General features: G+C 45.2%; 1 protein-coding gene and 1 pseudogene across 2 annotated transcripts in view; both read right to left on the reverse strand.

Moving 5' to 3' along the window:
- The window catches only part of DNHD1 (dynein heavy chain domain 1), a gene marked incomplete at both ends in the record, with an annotated part of 69,089 nt that overhangs the window by 31,096 nt on the left and 16,240 nt on the right, over positions 1-21,753 (reverse strand). The window contains 12 exons of the mRNA XM_080911471.1: positions 134-3,020; positions 3,131-3,228; positions 3,587-3,712; positions 9,917-10,124; positions 10,682-10,776; positions 11,146-11,344; positions 11,421-11,548; positions 13,062-13,338; positions 13,426-13,551; positions 14,242-14,399; positions 20,201-20,444; positions 20,538-20,800. Coding sequence (XP_080767597.1) covers positions 134-3,020; positions 3,131-3,228; positions 3,587-3,712; positions 9,917-10,124; positions 10,682-10,776; positions 11,146-11,344; positions 11,421-11,548; positions 13,062-13,338; positions 13,426-13,551; positions 14,242-14,399; positions 20,201-20,444; positions 20,538-20,800 — 4,809 coding nt within the window. The remainder of the gene's footprint in view (positions 1-133; positions 3,021-3,130; positions 3,229-3,586; positions 3,713-9,916; positions 10,125-10,681; positions 10,777-11,145; positions 11,345-11,420; positions 11,549-13,061; positions 13,339-13,425; positions 13,552-14,241; positions 14,400-20,200; positions 20,445-20,537; positions 20,801-21,753) is intronic.
- Positions 4,699-7,578, reverse strand: LOC308416961 (ATP synthase F(0) complex subunit C1, mitochondrial-like; annotated as a pseudogene). Its single transcript has 2 exons — positions 7,561-7,578; positions 4,699-5,098 (listed from the first exon to the last, which is right to left on the reverse strand). The product of its transcript is annotated as an ATP synthase F(0) complex subunit C1, mitochondrial-like (transcript).

Here is a 21,753-nt window from a genome sequence, read left to right on the forward strand (position 1 = left end):
GGCTACATTACTTTTCTTCACCTTTCGTTCCCTGGATCAGCTTCACCAAGGAACCCATGCTTGTGGCCCAGGTATAACCCAGTTACCCTTAAGATCCCAGCTCCCTCAAAAGCCAACCTTTTTACTTTCCTACCTTTGCTGTGTGGCCCCTCTTCCTCGAATAAGTGTAGATGGGGGTCAAGTAGAGCATGCAAGATTCGGACCAGGCTGGTGACTTCTGCCACACCTGGGCAAACAGCCTGATGTCCATGTACCTGCAGCTGAGAACTGGCACCTATGTGGGTAAGGAACCGGAGTACTGAAGGTACCAGCACTTTAGCTAAGTGGTTGAGCTCAGTGACTGTCTCTTCCTGTAGTTGGTATTCATGCAGCAGAGATGCCATCAAAACATTAAGCACGGACTGCCAAGTCTGTTCCCCACAACACCAGACAAGAGCACACCGGCCTAACACTGTAGGAGACATGCCTGCTGCCTCTGCCACCTCTATCAAGAAAAAGGTACCTAAGGGTCGTGCTATCTGTTGACCATTTGGGAAACTCAGCTGGGGAGGGTCAGCCAGGAGGCAATTGATGGAGTCTAGCCATGCATGATTAGGGGCCCCATCACATATTATCCATTGCTGGATTCCGGTGAATTCCTCTGACTGCTCTTCTGAGCCCATACTCTTACTATAAGGGGCAGCATGGAGGAGCTTAGGAAAGATGCCATAGTGCCAGGAGGGACCTTCTGACCACCCTAGGTATTCTCGGGAGTTGAGTACACTAGGATAGAGATGGGCAATTTCCACAGATTGGAAACCCTTGGTTGAGGTATGTTCCATGGCTGCCAGCCGATTCTGAATCTTAAATAAGCTCTTCCAACAAGTACTCTTGCCACTGCCTGCAGGGCCCAGGAGCAGAATGCCAGAGGCCCGTCTCAGGGCCTGACTGAGATGCTCCAGAGATGTCAGTGTATTAGGGTTAGGAAACAGGCCTAACTGTTCGAGCTCTTCTACCACTACTGATTTCATCAGTCTATGGGACACAGGCTCTGCCAGCACATGTCTAGCATTAGGAAAAACCCCACAGAGAAGTTCTTGGAGCTTTTGTAGGCGGAGCCCATCAAGAATGCTGAAAAGTGGTGAATGCAACAGGGCACGCAGTAGGGCAGCCTCCTCAAAGGCAACTGGAGTGTTGGGCTGCTGGGACTTGTCTTCTTCTTTGGATGCATTTAGTGTCTCTATTGTGTTTTCCAGGACCTGCTTGAGCAGTGGCAAGCGGCTGGGCAGGGTCCCAGACACCAGCTCACGTTCTAGGGAAAATAATTTGGATAGGCGAGTAGCCATTCGGGAGGCATCCCGAACCCCTGCTGCCAGTAGGTTCAGCTCTGCCATTTGCTGCAGGTCAGGCAGCGCCAGTGCCACAGGACGCAGTAGCAGGTGCATATTGGCAGGCACATCAGGACCCAGGGAATGAAATGTCAGGAAACAGCCAAAGCCAAGACGCATGGACACTTGATGCTTCTCAAAGAAACCAGCACCGAGGAGAAGGTGTTTAGTAGGGTTTATGGTACTAATGTTTTTGGAAGCTTTCTGATATAGTGGGGCATAAAGATGGTGCAGTTCATCCAGACGCTGGCCCAGGGCAGAGAGCAGGCTAGAAGGTAGTTGGTTAACATTCTCTAATAGCAGCCAGGCCCCACCCTGAAGGGCACCATTCAGGTAATTGCTCAGACATCGGAATTCTATCTGGGGCAAGCAGGGCATTATTACCAGCTGGCAGCCCAGGGTCCATGCCAGGCTATTCACAGTTTCTGCCTTGCCCAGACCATCCCTGCCCAGTAGGGCCCCATAGGCCACCTCATTCAATGCCATTAAGAGAATAAATACTTGCCGCTCATGCAGCAGGCTAGGTAGAGGCCCCAGCTTGGGTCCCATGTACTCATAATTGTACATGAAAGACCGGCCAAGCACATCTATCCAGCATGTAGCTGGTGACGCAGAGGGCTTCTCGGTAGATGCAATAGTCATAAGACACTGCAGGGGGCTTTTGAGGTTCAAGTGAGATGAACCCAGGTGATACTTAATTTGCCGGACCCAGTGGAAGTCTGTCAGATCACTGACCTGGTTCTTCTCCAGGAGCTGTGCTATATCCCTATGAGTCACTGCCTTGACCAGCAGGGCACTGAATAGACTAGTCTGGCGAACAGAAGGCAGAGGTTGCTTATTCTTAGAGCTCCTCTGAGACCGTATAAACTGCACCAGTACCTCAAGATTGTGTACATGTGTGGAACTCAGGCGCATAGTCCTTGACTCAAGCAAAGCCTCCTCCATCTCAGCTCTCCACACTATCTCCTCTGCCACCAGTACGCACTGCCATGGAAAAACCTGGACTGCATCTAGCCAGTGCTGGACATACGATTGCATGGACGCCTGACTTTGTTGAGGCATTGCCTTCAATGCCTTAATAAGGGATGGGCCTTGAGCAAGGCGGGTGGCCACACAGCTCTGCAGCAGGTTCACTATTACAAACCGCAGACATGTCTCCAAAGAGGCTAGCCACTTAGGAAGATCTGGATGTAGAGGAAGGGGCTTCAGGAGCTTCACTTCCTCTCCACATGCCCCGAGCACAGAAACTGTCTCCACAGTCTCTGCACTTGAGCTTGAATCCTGGTTATCATTTTTCTTATCAGTTGATTTGAACTTGAATTTCACAGCTTTAATGGAAGGAAAACAGCGCTGTGCCCATGGTTGGGCCTCACAGGTATCTAGAGGAGCAGCCAGCAGGGCCACCAGCTCGCTGTCACTGAGGAAGAAAAGGCGGGGGAAGTTGGCACATACCCCATAGAGGACATCCTCCAGAGCCATGATGATGGTCTCCAGCTCTACTGACCCTGCTTTCAGTAGTTGCTGTAGATGCTGGCCTTGGAAGTAAGGGCTCCTCTTGGTATTGGGCACTATAAGTGACAGAACCATTGGGTCAGCCACAGAGATGCGCATTAGAGTCCGATACTGATCATCCATGACCTTGAAACGAGCATTCTGTGGTAAGAGATGCAGTAAGTGAGGAGGAATGTGACAGCTCTACCCTTTCATCTAGAGTCCAGATACTCAGGAGTGCTTGCCCAGTCTGCTTTAATTCCCTTCCCTACCAGCTCAGCAGCAGGAAACTCAATCTTCATCTCATGCAGAACTTTATTCAGAAAAATCCACTTCTGCTGGAAAGCCACCCACACCTCCAGCAGGGCACCTGTGTTAAGCAGTCAGAGAAATATTTGAGAGATATTCTATGGTTCTGATACCTTCGAGGGGGTCCAGCATACGCCTGACCTCTCCAATTACCCATTAGCCCAATAGAAGCAAGCTGCTCAGCAGAACCCAAGGACCTTATTTGAGGAGTAAAGCATTCACTAGAAATAAAGACCGGGTCTCATTGAACCAAAAGGAAGCTGGGGAGTCCTTACTCTATCTTAGAAAAACACTTTGTCTTCCCACATTCTCATCTGACCTTTGGAAAGTTACATCTTCTATCCAATATCCACCCGCCATCCTCTGGGCCAGTCCACATCATATTCCACCCGTCCACCCAACTAGAGCCCTGTACTCACCCAGGCCATACATGATGGTCACCCACTCTAAAGCTATTTTATGCAACTGTCCTGACTTTTGGATGGCTAGGATCTTGAACAGTGCCTGGAGACTGTTCTGGATGGCATCTTGCAGGCTGCTGTAGTCTAAGGAAGAAAAGGATGCACTGTCAAAGTTCAGCTAAGCTGGTACTCTTCCAAGTGAGTCAAGGGCAGGGGCTAGGGAAGAAAAGACTACATCTTGACCTTCTAGGAGAGGTAATTACCTCAATACACTTTCTATCTTTGAGATTGCAACATCCCATGGAGATGATATGGTAGAGAATTGATACATTAAAACAGGCACTATAGGCCAACTATAAGCAGCTGATTTCTCCTGCTAGATACTGTCATTCTTGTCTAGTTCTATATACAGTCTTTAAGTTCTCTTCATCCTAGAAAGAGGATATATAGATCCAAGTCCCTACACAGTATGCATTCAGCATGAATGCCCATTCTGGGATGACTGATATCCTGGTAGAAAAGTTGAGACCAAATGTGTCTCTGTTGATTTTACACTTAGTTCCTTGGTGCCATGTAAAGAGTTCACAATTTTGTGAGACCTGACCTAAGTAAGGGAGAGACAATACCTGGGTTAACAACAGAATAGAGAGAGATTGGTTTGAATAGATGTAGTACTCTCTAAATAAATACACACATTTGAAAGAAAACACTCAGCATCTTCATCTCAGAGTGTTTCTAGAGAAAACAATATTGGAATAGTTTGGGTCCTCTGTTTTATCCCCCTGTAAGTGGCCCCTGAATGGAGGAGCATTAAGGCCCATTTGTAGTACTTGTCTAAGGAATATGGAGCAGACTAAAATTCTCTAGAGTTACCTGACAACTCATATGTCTCATTTCCTTTATACTCCAGACCTCAGATTCCATCTGACCTTGGGAAGGTTAAAGAGGTTGTGTAAAGTCTTAACCTAGCTATGTCTGCCAACATATTATAAACTTAAAAAAAAACATCCCTTGGGGGATATTTTGGATGTTGAAATAGCCTTTTCTTTCTTTCTTTTGGTTTAGAGAAATGTGGATAGGACTGGCACGGAGTCAAAACAGCAGATATGGCTGGGTGACCCCATGGAGTTTCACATGGGGAAGAGGACAAGGAAGGCAACCATCAAACAGAAGAGTCCCATGGCTTCAGAGAGGGCAAAGCCTAGAATGGCACAGGATAAGAGCTGCTGCTTGAAAGACAGGTTCCTGGCATAGCCAATAATCAAGCTACCACTGTGCCAATGCCAGCCCCTGATCCAGCCACACCAACTGTGACGACCCCTGCACCAATAAACTCGGCCGCTGTGTCGATGTCCCGGGAAATAACACTGGTCTGGAATTCCTATCTGGCTACCTGGAGAGTGGAGCTGCTTCAGGAAGGCTTTTTAGATGGGGCTCTGGTCTACTCAGGAGGGAGGCAGACATAGGCCTGATTAGACCCCTGGTACAGGAGCTGATCAGAACTGAAGAAATAATCAGTGCCTTGGTGCTCTGCAATTTTCAATCTCACAGTTTTAGCCCTTGGTCTCAAAACATTCTTTTCATATAAGTCCTTGCTTTTATTTTACTAAGAATCTAAGTTGGGGAGTAGTGTCACCCCTTTAAGAACATGTCTTCTTGGTGTAAGAGTTAAAATACACAAGGTTTCATCATCTTGAGCTCATTCAAACAAGTGAGGTCACTAGTTTCATGGTGCATGGCAACCACAAAATGGGTCCTTGATTAATACACCCAGAGCTGACACAGAAACCTAGTACAGAGAAAGGAGAAAACCCGTAGGGAGAAATGCAAGCATTCGGTACTCTGTGTGAATCTGAGCCAGAGGAAAGACTAGACAGAAAGTAGGCTAAGGACTGTGAACTCTAGTGAAGATTGGAGGACTCCACTTGTTACCTGAAGTTCTACTTAGAGGTGGCTTACGAACCAAACTATCTATGGTATGTACCCACAAGTTTTTAAAAATTACTTAAGTAGCAGAGGAACTTAAGGGTGGTACAGGGAAGTAGGATAGAACAAAGAGAAGAAGAATGACAAAGTGTGGAACCAGAGGCAAACACAAGCAAAAAGATCAAAAATCAACAAAATAAGTGCTCATGTCAAAACTGGAAGAGATGTCCTCTGAGTCATGGTCTAAGTATTAACTACAGATGTCTTGGCTTATTATGTTTAAGTCAATACTGAAAATGATTAGTTCTAAAGAAGAGAGGCGTGAAAAGAAGTCTCTGGAAACGTAGAAAGGAAAGGTATTCCAAACCAAATTCTGCATATGGAAGCATAAGGATTGCTATTATAATAGAAAAGGCATAGCCTCCTCCTGTGAGAAATTTGCGCTGCCGACACATTTTGCCCAGATAGACTCCTAAGTAGCCCAAATGCATCTACTCTTCTCATTCCCACCACTACTGTCGTTCTCACTGCATCCACAGTTATTGGTTTTCACCTGAGTTACACCAGCTGTCTCCCATCTCTGTTTCTTTGCTTCTTTCTGTATTGAACTAAAAGCTGACCTTATCACTTTCCTACAACAAAACATTCTCCATATTCTTTTGCATTATCTCAGCTCTCTAACTTGATGTGCCCATTTCCTGTCTCTAGTCTCAGTGAATTGGAGGGTCCTCTATATCACAGACATACTGACTGTATAAAGTTCTGTTGCTATAATTCCTTGGCATAGACAACTAAGGAGAAAGAGAATTGTTTTAGTTCATCATCTCAAAGGGTTCGCCAGTCATGGTGGGGAGCGTAAACACAGCAGATTACATCATGATACCCAAGAAACAGCAAAAATAAGAAATGGGAAGAGCCAAAACAAGGTGTGGCTCTCAAAGACACATTGCCAGTGGACTACTTCTTCAGTTAGGTCTCATCCCCTACTTTCTACCATCCAACAATGCCATTGCACTATGAATTTATCAAGGGATTAAATCAAGGGATACAACCACTTCCCAAAAGTTGTCAATCAAAATCTTAATACATGAATGAGCCTATGGGATACACTGCATATTCAAATCACTACTATGATACTGTCTAATGATCGAAACTCAACCAAACATTATAAATTTCAAGCTATTGTTTGGAAGGTCCCACACTTTGCTCCAAATTAAAGCATATGCCCGATTAAATGCAAATCAAATGAGTGTGCTTGAAAACCTATTTGTGTGAGTTATGTCACAATTTTAATTAAATGATCTAATCTAACAGAGTGGTAACTACTGGAGTATTTACGAAAAAATGTTTCTAAGCAAACCACAGAAGCCTTAGGTAGAGGTGAGCTGATAAAAAGCTCTTGTTCTTAGAACAAAATGTTAGCATGTAAATGTTCGTGCATATGTTTTAGCTAAAATAAAAATCTCAAGTCCTATTTACCTACTTATCATAATTATATATTTAATTAACTTCTTGGAGTCACTGGTTTGATACCAATTCTGTTCAGTAAGAGAATTTCTCCTCTACTAGCAACTCCCACACATCTTGGATGCCTTTTTGTCATATTTAGCTTCATTCAGTTCTCAACACATCTGGAAGAAGGAAGTTCAGTTGAGGAATTACCTTAATCTGTAGGCATGCTAATTATGTTGGAGGGCTCAGCCTACTGTGAACAGCATCTTACCAAGGCAGGTGGGCCTCGGCTATACAAGTGAGGCAGCCAGAGGAAGCAGGCCAGTAACAATCATTCCTTTGTAGTCTTTGCTTTGGTTCCTGTCTATAAATACCCACCGTGTCCAGCCTTGGCTTCCCTTGATGATAGAACAGTCCCTTGGTTCTCCTCTTGATAAGCCAAATAAGCCCTCTCTTCCCCTAAGTTGTAAAAATGCTGTTCTCTATAAGGCATTCTTTTCTCACCTTGCAAGTCTGACAAACTGTTACTTCTTCAAAAGTTAACCTGAGGCGGCTGTCTAGGTTGTACTTCTCTTAGTATCTCTGGTTCTTTGAGCTGCTCTCCTCTTACCTACTGTCCTCAGTGTAGGCATAATGTTATTGTGCACTGTGTAAAGCTTATCTTTGTACTACTCAAATGCTCATTTTTCTGTCCTGGTACCTGTTTGCAACCCTTATTCTGAGAATCTCTTATCTTAATGTTGTGTACATTGCTCCCAGTTATTTCCTAACTGGTCAGCAAAGAAGCTGATCACCCAGTGACTGAGCAGAGGAAAGAAAAGGGTTGGAGAGTGGGGGGAGTGAGAGGAAGTGGGGATCCACCATGGGGAGAGACTCCAGGAGACACCATGAGATATAGAATTGATCATGTATATATATATATATATATATATATATATATATATATATATATATATATATATATATACATATATATGTATGTATGTATGTATGTATGTATGTATGTATGTATGTATGTATGTATATATTATGCCCAAATGCAAGTCTCACTGTGATTTTTACTGGGAGGTGGCCAGATTAATTTAGAGGGTTAAAATAAAGTAATATTGCTCAGTTGTTGTGTCCTTAAAGCTTGGTAGATAAATGTAATAGTCCAATCTCAATTACTTGAGAGATAGCTGGGTTAAGAGGAAAACTGCAGGAAACACTTATTTAAAAGCCACCAACACCTCAATATTGTGTTCTATCATGCATTTAAATGTATAATATTGTCAGTTTCTCACTGAGATGTAAGGTACAGATATATCTGTTTGGCACAAAGGAGGCCCATGAATTTACTAAAAATAAAAGAAGGTGGCCAATTGACAGACATACAGATCTTCCTGAAGACCCTGATATGCAAGACCATCATCACCTTCAAGGTTAAGCCCAGTGACACCTTGACACCATGGAGATGGTAGAAGCCAAGATCCAAGACATGAAAAGTGTTCCATCTAGCCAGGAGCGGCTAACATCGCTGAAAGCTTCTGGAGGATGGCTGCCCTTGCCTACAACATCCGGAAAGAGTACACCCTCCACCTAGTGCTATGCCTGCGTGGTGGCCTCACTGAGGGATGCATTGCTTAGCTCATCCAGTACATCTTTCACAGCCTGCTGCTAGTGCTATGCCTGCCAGCAAACCCAAGCTGTCAACTGCCACAAGTGTAGCTACATCAACAACCTATATCCCAAAGAAGGAGGTCAAATAAGGTGGAGGCCCTGCTTGGCTTGTGACTCATGTCCAATAGAGTTTTCATCTGTCAACTGGGAGAAAAAGAAAGAATGAAATGAATGAATGAACAAATGAATGGATGAATGAATGAGCAAAGAATAAAATCAGCAGGGTAAAATCCAGAGGACAGAGAACTGATAGGTAAAAGAAATAACAAGAAAAATTTTAAAGATGTATTTATTTAACATGTATAGATGTTTTGTGTGTGTGTGTGTGTGTGTGTGTGTGTGTGTGTGTGTGTGTGTCTGTCTATCTGTCTGCCTGATGCCCGTGGAAGCCAGCAGAAGGCACTGGATTACTGGACTGGAGTTATAGATGGTTGTGAGATATCATGTGCTGCTGGGAATTGAACCCAGGTCCTTCAAAAGAGCAGTAAGTACTTTTAAGCACTGAGCTATCTCTCCAGCCCCATGAGTAATTTCTTAGGGCTGGCCAGATGGCTCAGCTGGTAAAAAGGTGCCAGTGTAGGGGAATCCAAGGTGCTGAGGTGGGAGAGGGAGGTTGGGAGAGGGAGGATCTTCATGGAGGCAATGGGAGGGGGAGGGGGTATGGGAGTTGGTGGGAAAGGGGATAACATTTAAAATGTAAATACAGAGAATATCTGATAAAAAGGGAGTTAGAAGATAGAGTTTCATGGGGCAAGGCTGGAGAGATGGCTCAGTAGTTAAGAGCACTGATCGCTCTTCCAAAGGTCCTGAGTTCAAACCCCAGCAACCACATGGTGGCTCACAATCATCTGTAATGGGATCATATGCCCTCTTTTGGTGTGTCTGAAGACAGATACAGTGTACTCACATAAAGTAAAGAAATAAATCATTTTTTAAGGCACCTGCCACTGTCAAGCATGGTGGCCTAATTTCAACGCTCTGGACCTACTTGGTAGAAAGAGAGCTAACACCTGCAGCTTGTTTTTTGATATATATATACCACTGGTATGGAAAATCGTTTTCTAGTATGCCAGAAAAGGAACTTTGCTGAAGGAGCCAGGCATTGAGTAGAAGAAGGAACGTGTGTGTAAAGAGCTCCTGCAAAGATTGAGATACTAAGAGAGCTTGGAAGATACTATTTCACAGAACGCGGCTACCTCAGGTTACCCTTAAGGACGGGACCTGACTACAGGAGCCATATTTGACAGGAATTGGTAGATGAAAAGAGCCTTCAGCCAGAAGCATTCATTGTTTCATAAAGCTGAGACTCACCTGAGAGGAGGAAGGTGCCACTATCCTTGCCCACTAACTCCCACTGGGGGCTTCGGAGTGCTAGCCTTTTGGAGCGCTCCGAGGCTGGGGGCTTGAAGGGCACTTGCAGGATGAAGTTGAGCAGGCGGAGCTGGCGCCCCTCCCAGTACTGCTGCATGTGCTGTAGGATCTCTTGGGCATGAATTCGTTCTTTATCACACTGCCAGACCTGGAAAAGGTATGTCTCAGAAACCAGAACTGGCCAGTGGCTCAGGAAGGACAGCCTTAAAACAGGGCCTTTGAGGACTGGGTCTGAGGCAGAACCCAGGGCCTGGGGCCTGAAGAATAGGAGTCTCCGTGATAAAGGAGGAGCGGGACCAGCAGGCTTCAGTAATGTGCTCGAAGCAGCAGCAGCAAACTATAAATTAACACTTGGCCCAGTACTGCTGTGTCCACTGAGCCTCCTAATGGCCTCCCCTGAATAGACAATACCCCAGTCAGCCTTGTCAACATTGGCAGACACTTGTTGGTCTTTGTGCCCACAGCTTAGAGGCTGTCCCTTCCTTCCTTCCACCAGAGGAAGCATTTAGTCAGATAAGAGTCTGGAACTGCCCATCAGAACCTCATCTGCAGATGCACAGGGACTCTTCCTACCCAGTCCCAGCTTCCCTCTTACCTCCAAGCCACCCACTGATTCTACAACCCCAGGGACTGCTTTATAGGCCTTGGCTGGCTTTAGTACACATTTTTCTTTCCAACCACCTCGCTCCTTCTTGTGAGCCCTACCTGGTTGATTCGGTCTGCGAATTCCAGCAGTGGACAACTGAGCAGCCGGCCCAGTGTGACGTGGTCCAAGCTTTGTAGACCACCCAGCCCTAATGCTGGAATAGAATAGACCAGTCAGAACAACACCCAGCACATGGCTAAACTGAGGTCATACCCCAGAGCTCATTTCTACCTTGAGCCCAGACCAGCTTGGACTGTAGTTCAAGATCAGGAGTACAACCCAGAACCAAGAACCCAGAGCCTAAGGTCCAAGTCATAATTCAACCCCAAATTGGAGACTGATCCCCATTGGTTGAGAGGACCCAGTGTTGCAATGAGCAAGCACAGAGAAGTGTTTCCCTGGTTGAAATGAGTTTAGCATATGCGGGAAAGAGGAGCGTCGAACAATGTTTCTAGCAGGAGCAGCAGGGAATTGTTCCAAACACTGTTTTTTCCCATCCCTCTCCGTCTCTAAGAGAACACACCTCTCAAGAGGGTTTGGGTATTAACTTCCTGCAGGTCCAGGCTGCCCAGCTTGATGAGCAAGGGCAGGTAGGCTCGGAACTCCTCTAGCATGCGCATACAGCGCTGTAGCACTGGGCTTTGCTGCCCCAGGGCTGTGCTGAGCCTTGCAGCCTCAGTCAGCCAGGCTTCCGACTTCTCCCGGGCCATAGAAAGGTTGAACTGCATAGAAAAGAGCTCATTGTCAGTCTGACACGCTCCCACTTCCACCTGCCAGAACTCCCAGGAGTGTCAGCACCTTGCTAAAAGTCACACATTTCCACTCGCTGAAGTTTTCAGAGATGATCCGGTAAAGCCGCCAGATGCGCTGCTGCAGCACTATAGGCCGGGTCCCACAAGCGGGCAGAGACATAGGATTCGCTTGCCCTACGGAACATGGCCGGCTGAGACTTGGGTTGTTGTGGGGAATGGACCAATCAAAAGCCCGCAGTGAACGAGTCCAGGAAAAAAAAGTTGAGGTGTGACTTTGTAAATCTCTCAGTTCTACAGTGGAAGTGGAGCCACCCAAAGAACAATGATTTCAAAAAAAAAAAGGACTCCTGAGGAAACACCACAGTGGTAAACTAAGAGGGCTTCTTCTTTACCCTACTCACCTACTCAGTCCCAGCCACACTGGACTTGATCGTAGCCCAGATATTCACCAGGTACACTCCCTGTTGCCAGAGCCTTTGACCTGCCCTTCACCTTTTTATAGGAAACCTGCCACAGAGAACCGCCACTCACACCATCACCACCTCCAGTGCTCTCTGCACCAGGGCCTTCTTCATGAGGCCCATGCAGACTATCCCATCGGGAGTTTTCTCCCCTATGTCGTTACCTGTCACTTTCTAACGTGCTATGTCACTTAGTTATATCTGATTATTATTTATCATCTTTCTTCTCTAGCTGCAGCGCTGGTTGCATCACAAAAGACGGTTTGCCCTTCATTTGCCGGTGTCCGTTAAGTTCAGCACATAGACACTAAGCAAATGAGTGTTGAATGAGTGGTAAGTGAATGAAGGCTCAGAGATTGAGGATGGTTATTCAGTCGGGGACAGAAGTGCACACATTGCTGTGCAGTTCCCTGGGCCTAACACCACATGGCGCATGGCCTGAGTCCTCTACCCTGCTTTTCCACCACCGATCCAAACTCCTGACAGGAAGGGTTGAGTCTGTGGTTGACATCAGTTAGAATATAGACTGAAGGCTTCTTAATACTCTGCACAAAGAAAAGAAACTTCCTGATAAAGTTCTAGAGCATTGCCTACCCTAGCTAGCCAAAAGGCCCAGTTGATAGCTGACTAAGAAGCAATGCACCCTTTCAGGAGGTAAGAGACTGAACATGGGAAAAGAGCCCATGCAGAAGGGAACCAGCCTAGCTGTACACCTGTGGAGAAAGCTAGCCTCGGCTCAGCAGCTGTCCTGATCTCCTGTTGTGGGAGAGCAAAACTCTCATCAGTCTTTGTTCTAGATATGTTGGCTGGAGACAGTCAGCAGCCACATCACAGTCTTATCTCGACTATTCTTATCTATGACCTGCTGCTGAGAATAGGACAAGGCTGACCATGGTTAAACACAGGCTAAATTTTTACAGTAAGTGTACACATTTCCTCTGAACCAGCAGCATTTACCCCTGGCCCCATCACATTCGAATGAAACATTATGCTGTTTGCTTTTCCTTCCAGACTGTGAACTCCCTGTATCCACTAGCATAACACTAGAGACATGTAACAAATGAGGCTTTGGTCCTCCGCTATTTGTTTGTAAGAGAGACCAAGAGAGGTATATGATTCTCAAGGCTTGCTTAGGATCACAGTAGACACAAGACCCCAAGTCCCGACCCTTATCTTAGTGGGAGGGTCCATCCCAGGATGAGAGTGAAAACAGAGACGATCAGTACCAGTGAAGGTGTGGTAGGCATAGCACAGGGCATTGAAGTTACTGAGTATATTCAGGAACTGATGCTCTAAGACACCAAGCTGTTGCTCGGTGCTCCTCTGTTCTTGTGAAGGATCCATAAAGGGACCAGACAGTGCCTTCGCTAGCAGCCCTTCCAGCTCTGCCAGCACTGCTGCCATTAGCTGCTGCAGCCTGGGCACAATGGCATGTCGCTTGTTGAGCAGGAACTCTGAAACCTGGCTTCTCTCAAACTGAAAGGCCTCCCACATATCCAGAAGCTGTGGGGCAAGCAGAGGACAGTTGACATGTGGTTATAGAGGAGGGAGGCCAGGAGAGAAGAATGATTCCTTATATTGTTCTCTTACCGCGATGTCTAGAGTCTCATTCTCAGCAATGAAAAGGGTACAGTGGTTTCGGATGAGGTCATGGAGTGATCGGACATATTCCACTTGCTCCTCTAGCTGGCAGTATTGCTCGTTGGCTTCATTCAGCTGTGGAGGTGACAGCATGACACTAACACCCCAACAACCCTGCCTACGTTTTCGGACTCGCCCTCAAGAGGAAATCTTCCAGAGTAGGCATCTAAAGGCTCCAAGCCCAGCTCTAGCTTTAAACCATTTGAGATTAGGATCAGACTTGCTTTTGACTCAGCTGTTAAAGAAAGTCTAGTGCTTATCTCCCAGACCCAGTGACAGACAATATATCCCTCCCGGGCCAATTGTCCCAACATACAAAGACACATCTTTGAAAGCAGTGGTTCTTAACCTTCCTAAAACTGCAATCCTTCAATACAGTTCTTCATGTTGTGGTGAGCCCCAACCATAAAATTATTTTCTTGCTACTTCTTAACTGTAATCTCACTGTTATGAATCATAATATAAATATCTGATATGTGACCCCTGTAAAAGCGTTGTTTGACTCCTAAAGGTGGTTCAACCCACATGTTGAGAACTAATGTCTTAAAGCAAGAGTCTCTCTTGTTTCTTTGGGGCCTGCTCCTGATATGAGGAAGCAGAGCACCACACAAACAGGGCAAGAATCAGCAAGGACAGAGGATATAATGCAGATATGGTTTAAGATTGTCAAATCCCATAAAGAGCTAAAATCTAAAGAAGAGTGTTCTGAGTCTAGAGAAGGCAGGGCCACGGCTGTGTGCGGAAGGAAGGAGGAGGAGGACTCACTTTTTGGGAGCACTGTGCAATGGCATGGATGTCTGAGTTGATGGTCTGGAAGACCCTCAGGAACGCTGTCAGTTCCGTCATCAGCTGCTGATTGCGCCTCCAGCATTCAGTTTGCACCTGTTCAAGAATGTTCTTCCTCAGGTTATTTAACTTGGATTCTGGAAGTACGAGAATATGGTGTTAGGGGATGTGTAGAAATAAGCATATGAAAACTAATATGCAAGAGAGAATGAGCAAGACAGGAAGTTTCCTCGTAATATAACAACAGAGGTGAGCATATGGACGTAAAGGAGCAATCACAAGTTCTCGTAGTGTGATAAATCCTCTGAACTGCCGGGAGCACCCAGTCCTGCATAGTGAGGAAAATGGGCCCCGACAAAGCTTCAGGCGCCCTCTGCAGAGTGAGGTATTGAACTGAATGTACAAACAACTCTAACACTCCCTGCAACAAGGAAGCACACATTCCCGAGTCCTCTGTGTTCCTCTGGAGCCTTTCTTTCTTCTAGCACAAGGTACACCAAGAGGAGGACTAAAGCTGCCCTTTTCTGTTTCCTTCTGTTTTGTTTGGTTTTGGCTTTTTGAATTCATGGCCTTGCTCTCATGTTCCACCAAGCCCAGCATATCTTTTGCTTTTGCAGATTTAAGAAAATGCATTTGGGGTGGATATAGGGTTAGAAGATAATCTACCCTTAATAATAAGAACAGATTTACTGTCTCAGGAAGCAGGAATGGGGGGGCAGTGCTGTCTCAGTGGGTAAAGGTACTTGCCGGCAAGCCCGACAGCCTGAGTTCAATCCTTAGCACCCATGTGGTGGAAGAAGAGAACTGACTCTCTTGCAGGTCCTCTGACTTTCACACTCACACACTCATGCTCACGCACACATGCACCATGACATATCATTACACACAAAACAAATATACAAATGTAATTCTATGTTTTTTATTTTAATTACTTTTAGTTGTATAGTGTGTGTGTGTGTGTGTGTGTGTGTGTGTGTGTGTGTGTGTGTGGTTGGGGTATGTGCAAGTAGTTGTAGGTACCAGAGGAAGCCAGATAAATTTGATTTCCTGGATGTGTACCCACAGTACTGGGAGCTAAACTCAGATCCTCTGGAACAGCAGCACACACATCACCACTAAGCTATCTTTCCTGACCCAAATATAATGTTTTACAAAGAAGGCAGGAATACATACATATGATATAATTCCCTGCCTTGTAAGACCTCACTAGTTATAAAAGATATTACTATTTTAAATACTTCTGAAAAGGAAAACATTAAACTCTGACATGCTACAATGCTGTAAGAACTTAAGTTTAATTGTGTTAAAATAGGCATAGGCTATCGAAGAACAATACAAAGACATCAAACACCACAAACCCAGCACTGAGAATTATTATATGTCAGACATCATTTCAAGTACTTCACATGCATTAGCTCACTTTACTCTCACAGACGCCCTCTGAGTAAATATTGCTGTTTATGTGCATTTTATGAATAAGCACATAAAGGCTCAGAGAGGTTAGTTGTACTTGGTCCACATTATACAATGTGGAATAATGATTCATACCTAGAGAGCATCTATTTGCTTCATTTTAGTTCAGGTTACAAACATAAAACAGAGACATGTATACATGTAGTCTGTGGTATACATACATATCATACATATATAATGTCATAATTTTATTTTATATACTGTAGTTGGTTGAATTGGTGTTGCTATATATTCAAATGCTAAATACTGGCCCCAAAGATCTGGTTGGCCCCAGACAGGGAGAACCTTACATTCACAAAATGATGTTATGTAACCTTGCTTTTCAAGTTACCTTAGGATCCCTTATTTCCAACACAGAAACTGCATCCAGGCCTAGTGGGATCAATGTTCTACAAACATACACACACACATAAAAGGCTAAAGTCTGTGGCTGAGCAGTAGATAGAGGGAGGTAGGTTTTCAGTTACCTGGCTGGGAGTTGCAAGTAAAGAAAGGAGAGAGAGAGAAGAGAGGAGACTGATGAAAGAGGAAACCACCATAAGAGAAAATTGACCATCTGTACATGTAAACAGCTAGTAACAATGGACATATGGCTGGGATATAAGTTAAAATAGCTCCAAAACCTGCCCAGTCTGGGTTACAGCTCATAAATAGAACACCTGGGTTGTGTGTCTTTTATATGGGCTAGCTAGAATTTGTAATTCCTTTTACAATATACTATATAATGTTATATAGAAAGTAAACCCACCTGCCCCCTATTAACATCTATACAACTTTTATGTAGAAAAGTGTTTGGATGGGAAACAATTGAGACCCACTGTGAATGGCACTTTCGGAGACTTGGAAAGGGTACACAAGAGAACTGGGCACGAGGGATGAATCTGATGAAACCTACAAGAAGAAACTTTTGAAGAGCACAGATGTTGAACAGAGCGTCTCCCTTAGTGGTGACGGCTACCAGGCCGCTGAATGCTGCCGCTCTGGTGCCAGGAGGACCATGTGGGAGGGCAGCAGTGCTGTCACATGACATGAAGGAGCAATGGTATGATCGGTGTTACAGCCCCTTGGGTTCCAGAGCTTCGTGGAGATGAACTGGAAAATGTTTGAGAGATACCGAAAGGGAAAAGAAAGGAAAAGACTCGGTGATGAGTTGAGTATGGTGTATTTCTACCTTTCCCTGTTCAAGTGAGTTTGGAAAGAAAGGAGCAGAATCAGCATCAAGGATGGTCAGCTAGAAGACTGAAGCAGACAGAGAATAAGAGAAAATAAAAATGCCATTATCACTTTTTCTCTCCTCCAGCTGAGCAAGATGCCCAAAGGAAAGAAGGCCAAGGGGTAGAAGGTGGTCCTGGCCCCCACAGTCGTCAAAAAGCAGGAGGCCAAAAGGTGGTCAATCCGTTGAGAAAAGGCCCAAGAACTTCAGCATTGGGCAGGATATCCAACTCAAAAGAGATCTAACATGCTCCGTCAAATGGCCCCGCTATATCAGGCTGCAGAGGCAAAGAGCCATACTCTATAAGCAGCTCAAAGCACCTCCTGCCATTACCCAGTTCACCCAGGCCCTGGACAGGCAAACAGCTACCCAGCTGCTTAAGCTTGTCCACAAGTACGGGCCAGAGACAAAGCAAGAGAAGAAGCTAAAGCTACTATCCTGTGCTGAGAAGAAAGCTCCTGGCAAAGGGGACGTCCCAACTAAAAGACCACCTGTCCTCCAAGCAGGAGTCAATACAGTCACCGCCTTGGTGGAGAACAAGAAGACTCAGCTGGTGGTGATTGCCCATGATGTAGACCCCATTGAGCTGGTGGATTTCCTGCCTGCCCTGTGTTGAAAGATGGGGGTGCCCTACTGCATCATCAAGGGAAAGGCAAGGCTGGGGTGCCTGGTCCACATGAAGACATGCACTACTGTTGCCTTCACGCAGGTTAACTCAGAAGACAAGGGTGCTCTGGCTAAGCTGGTGGAAGCTATTAGGACCAATTATAATGACAGATATGACGAGATCCCCCGCCACTGGGGAGGCAACGTTCTGGGTCCTAAGTCTGTGGCTCACATTGCCAAGCTGGAAAAGGCAAAGGCTAAAGAACTCGCCACTAAACTGGGTTAAATGAACACTAAGTTTTCTGTACATAAACATAATTACAAAATTCTCTTCCAAAAAAGGTCATTGTCTACATGAGTCACTTGTAAAAGTAATTAAAAAATAAAGCAAAAAAAAGAAGAAGAAAAGATATTTTCTTCCAGTAATTCCATGTGAAATGTTTGCCAGCCTAGGTTACAAAGAAACCAAATCTGAGTGGTCTTACATCACAAAGCAAGTGAGAAACAGAGCTGGGTACTAGGACACTGACCTCTAAACTCCAGATCCGTAGATCCTGGAGTTTACAAAGTAGAAAGAAAGTAAAGACTCCTGGGGCAGGGCCAGAGAGAAGCTTGCCCAAATCAGGGCCAGCAGAGAAAATGAACCAGCCCTGCCTTACTAGAACAAACCCCTGCCTACAAGATAGAAGCCTCAGTGGCCCGTAAGAAACTCACGAGGTCTGTGCATTCATCTAGGAAAGGCAGGAGGGTGCTATCAAAAGGTTATCACCTTCATAAAGAAAGCAGGCCTGTGTGTGTGTTTATGTGTTTGAGTGTGTGTGTGTATCTGTGTGTGTGTCTGGGTGTGTGTGTCTGTGGGATGAGTCTAATATTTACTCCTGTAAATAGGCATTATGGTTGAACCTGTGAGAGGATCAAAGCAGCCTCCATATTTCCTAAGGAAACAAAGCAATGACTTCCTCAGTTACCCCACGACAAGCCTCTCTGAGGCCAGCTGGCTCATAATCTAGGCACGTAGCTAGTACATGACAGTATGAGCCATACTTCCCATAGGAAGGCAGGAAGAATAAAGGGGAGATGACAAAAAAAAAGAGATTATAAGCCAGAGTTCTCAGATGCAGAAATATCAATAATTGACCTTGACTTAGTAGAGAATGACGTGACTGGAGGGCTCGGGTGAGGGGCACGCCTCTAGTCCCAACACTTGGGAGACAGAGGCAGGCAGAGCTTCAATTTCTATGTCAGCTTGCCTTGTCTACAGAGTGAGCTCCAGGACAGTGAGAAAAGCCATGTTTAGAAAATACAACAACAACAACAAGAACAACAAAATGAAACAAAAAACAAAAAGAAAAAGTAGATGAACTGAAAAGGGTGCAGACCAGCGTGTTCTTAAGTCCCACTTTCATACGGAACTTTGGGAAGAGGCCTCCTTAAATGGTTCTGTGTTAATAGTGAACAGTCACTGTACATTAAAAATTGTAGTGTGCTGTGCTATGGCAGAAAGGAGATGAGCCCAATATTTACAAGTCCTCCTGGTCCCAAATGACCCAAATACCACTGATAGCAGAACATTGATCCCACTGAGCTTGTCTGTATTGGAAATAAGGGATCCTAAGGTAACATAGAAGCAGTCAAACCCAAAAGACAAGAAAAAGACTTCGTTAAATCTCAGTGAGCTGCCATGGCAATAGGAGCCAGGGCTGTGCTGATTCAGAAAAGGTTGGGGCTGAAGAAATGGCTCAAAGGTTAAAAACCTTGCTGCTCTTGTAGAGTATTAAAGTTTGTTTCCCAGCACCCATGGTGCATGTGACATCAGCTCCAGGGAATCCAGTGACCTCTTCTAGCCTTTGCTGACATTTGAACACCCTACATACCCTGCATACCATGCACTATACACACACACACTCCACACCCCAGCTACAGCAGCCTGCAATACAGGGGCACCAGGATCATCAACATCAAGAGGGCTAGGACCAGGCAAAGGCATGTTATACTGTGGGCAGATAGTGTACAACCTGGTGGGCTGCCCAAGTGCCAGGGTTTCTGTGGATGCAAAATGGACTAGAGAATACTTGAGAATAAAAATTAGTGGTGCTAAGAATTCTGAACTGACCAAATATTCAAAATTAACTGAGCTAGACCAGAGCAGCTGCTGTTAATGAGAAGAGTCCTCATTAACTGGGAAGTGTGTAGTCTCTTGCCACTGTCCACAGAGGTAGGACTGCAGTGTGAGGCAAGAGAGGAACTTCTCATGCATGCAGACGGTAGTAGAAATTTTAGCACCATTACATTCAAGAAAGGGGCATCCTAGATTCTCTAGACTCTCTATGAAGAAATCCAAGTTCAGGCTGAGCTTTTTAATCATATTTGGTTTGACCTTTCTTTACAATAATAGAAATGTTTTCATTAACTGGAACATGATTCCCAATGGATACAGGAAATTCCAAACAGGAATTCAGGAAAGCCAAAAAAAGAGCCATACTTTTAATGGCAAAAAGAAGAGGCTAGAATCTAGCTAGAGCTTTGGAAGGCTCTAAAAATACAAAGAGAGACCTAAATCAAAGGTTTCTGGAGGATATTCTAGCTGCATGGTGACCCATGTGTGTGGATGTAAGGAAGGAAGATACAAGAAAGACAAGCACTTACCCAACTTTTCTTGAACATCACGGCCACTCAGGAGCAGCAACTTGCCTTTTGTCAACAATTCGACGGGCATATTGGAGACACGTTCCTGCCACTTTTTCAGCTGGCTTACTAGTTTTACATAGTTACTGATAGGAGAGCCTCTCAAGTCATCTAGCTTCTGAGAGTTCCAGGCTTTCAGAAACTCATAGATGCTTTCTACCCATTGCTGTTTATTGCAGAATTCCTGCACCTCCTGCCTCATGTCCTATGGGCAAATAAGATGTGTAAGGCAGAAGGCAACAGCTATCATGGAAGCTGGCAGCCAGCACCCATTCCTCAAACCTCTGCTCTCACTCACCTCCAGGAGTGCCTGTTGTACAGCCAGTGCCTGTTGGATTCCAGCATTCTTGTCCAAGTCCTCTTTTACATGATCATAATTGGGGTGCAGATACTGACCCCGTAGCCGGTGTCCACGGACTTCCAGGACATCAGTAATTGCATGAGACTTCCAAGGCCACACATATCCTACGTTCGGGCCACAGAAAAGGCGAACGGCATCGCTGGACTTTCCGTGGAACTTGGGCATCGGGAATTCTGTAGTTGAGTCCTGGTCTTTATTATCTAGTGGAACACGTGATATAATATCTGTGAGCACTCTTTAAAGCCCTACACAAACCTTCTCCCTATCAGGAATGCACACACCACACACTGCTCCTATTCCCTGCTTCTGAGTCTGTACATATATCATCAATGTTAATTAATAGTACAGCAGCAAATCCATGGGAGGAGTGGATCAGCCAGAACTCACATGATGATAATAGAATGTGTCTAGTGTTAGCAGAAAGGGAAATTATTACAACTTATTAAGTGTGTTTCAAAGTAATTAAGAGATGAGACAAGCAAAAATACTACAGGTGGAATATCTAGAATCTGGCTAATGGGCACATCTCTCAACAATATCGTCTCTGGCTCAGGTTCTCCTGGCTAAACTTCCACGAACTGTTTTCTCTAACACTGTTCTCTGAATCTCTCTTCCTTTTCTCCAACTTAATTCTGAATTGAAAGCTCAGATGAATCTAATTGTCAGAACCTACATCACATAGGCTGTCTAGCTGCAAGGAGACTGGGAAGTGCAATTGAGGAGTATTCTAGCCTCTACAGAACAGTGCAAGAGAAAGAAATGGATGCATGTTGATTGAACATGCCAAGAGATTTATCCCTGGGCCTGGCTTCTCCCAATAACATTTTAGAAACTTGTTAATTGCCCGTGCCAGTATTTTGGTAAAAAGGCATGTCAGCAGGAACAGTTGAGACGTCTCTGTTCTCAGCAGAGAGCACACTAGGAAGGGTGGCAGAGTTCTGAAGCTTCGTGGTCCGTCTGCATGACACTCCTTCAACAAGGCTACACTGTAGTATGATTTTGTGTGCCTAGCCCTTTAGAGGACCCTGTGCTCTTCCGTGTCGGTTGTCTCTTGGAATTCCTGGATATAAAAAAAGCCTACAGAAGCTGAGACAGAGGAATAGGGTCAGAGAATAATAGGGTCTAGCAGAAGAGAGGAGGTTCTGAGATGGAG

Source organism: Micromys minutus (genome assembly GCF_963924665.1).
Source record: "Micromys minutus genome assembly, chromosome: 2".
Taxonomy (NCBI): domain Eukaryota; kingdom Metazoa; phylum Chordata; class Mammalia; order Rodentia; family Muridae; genus Micromys; species Micromys minutus.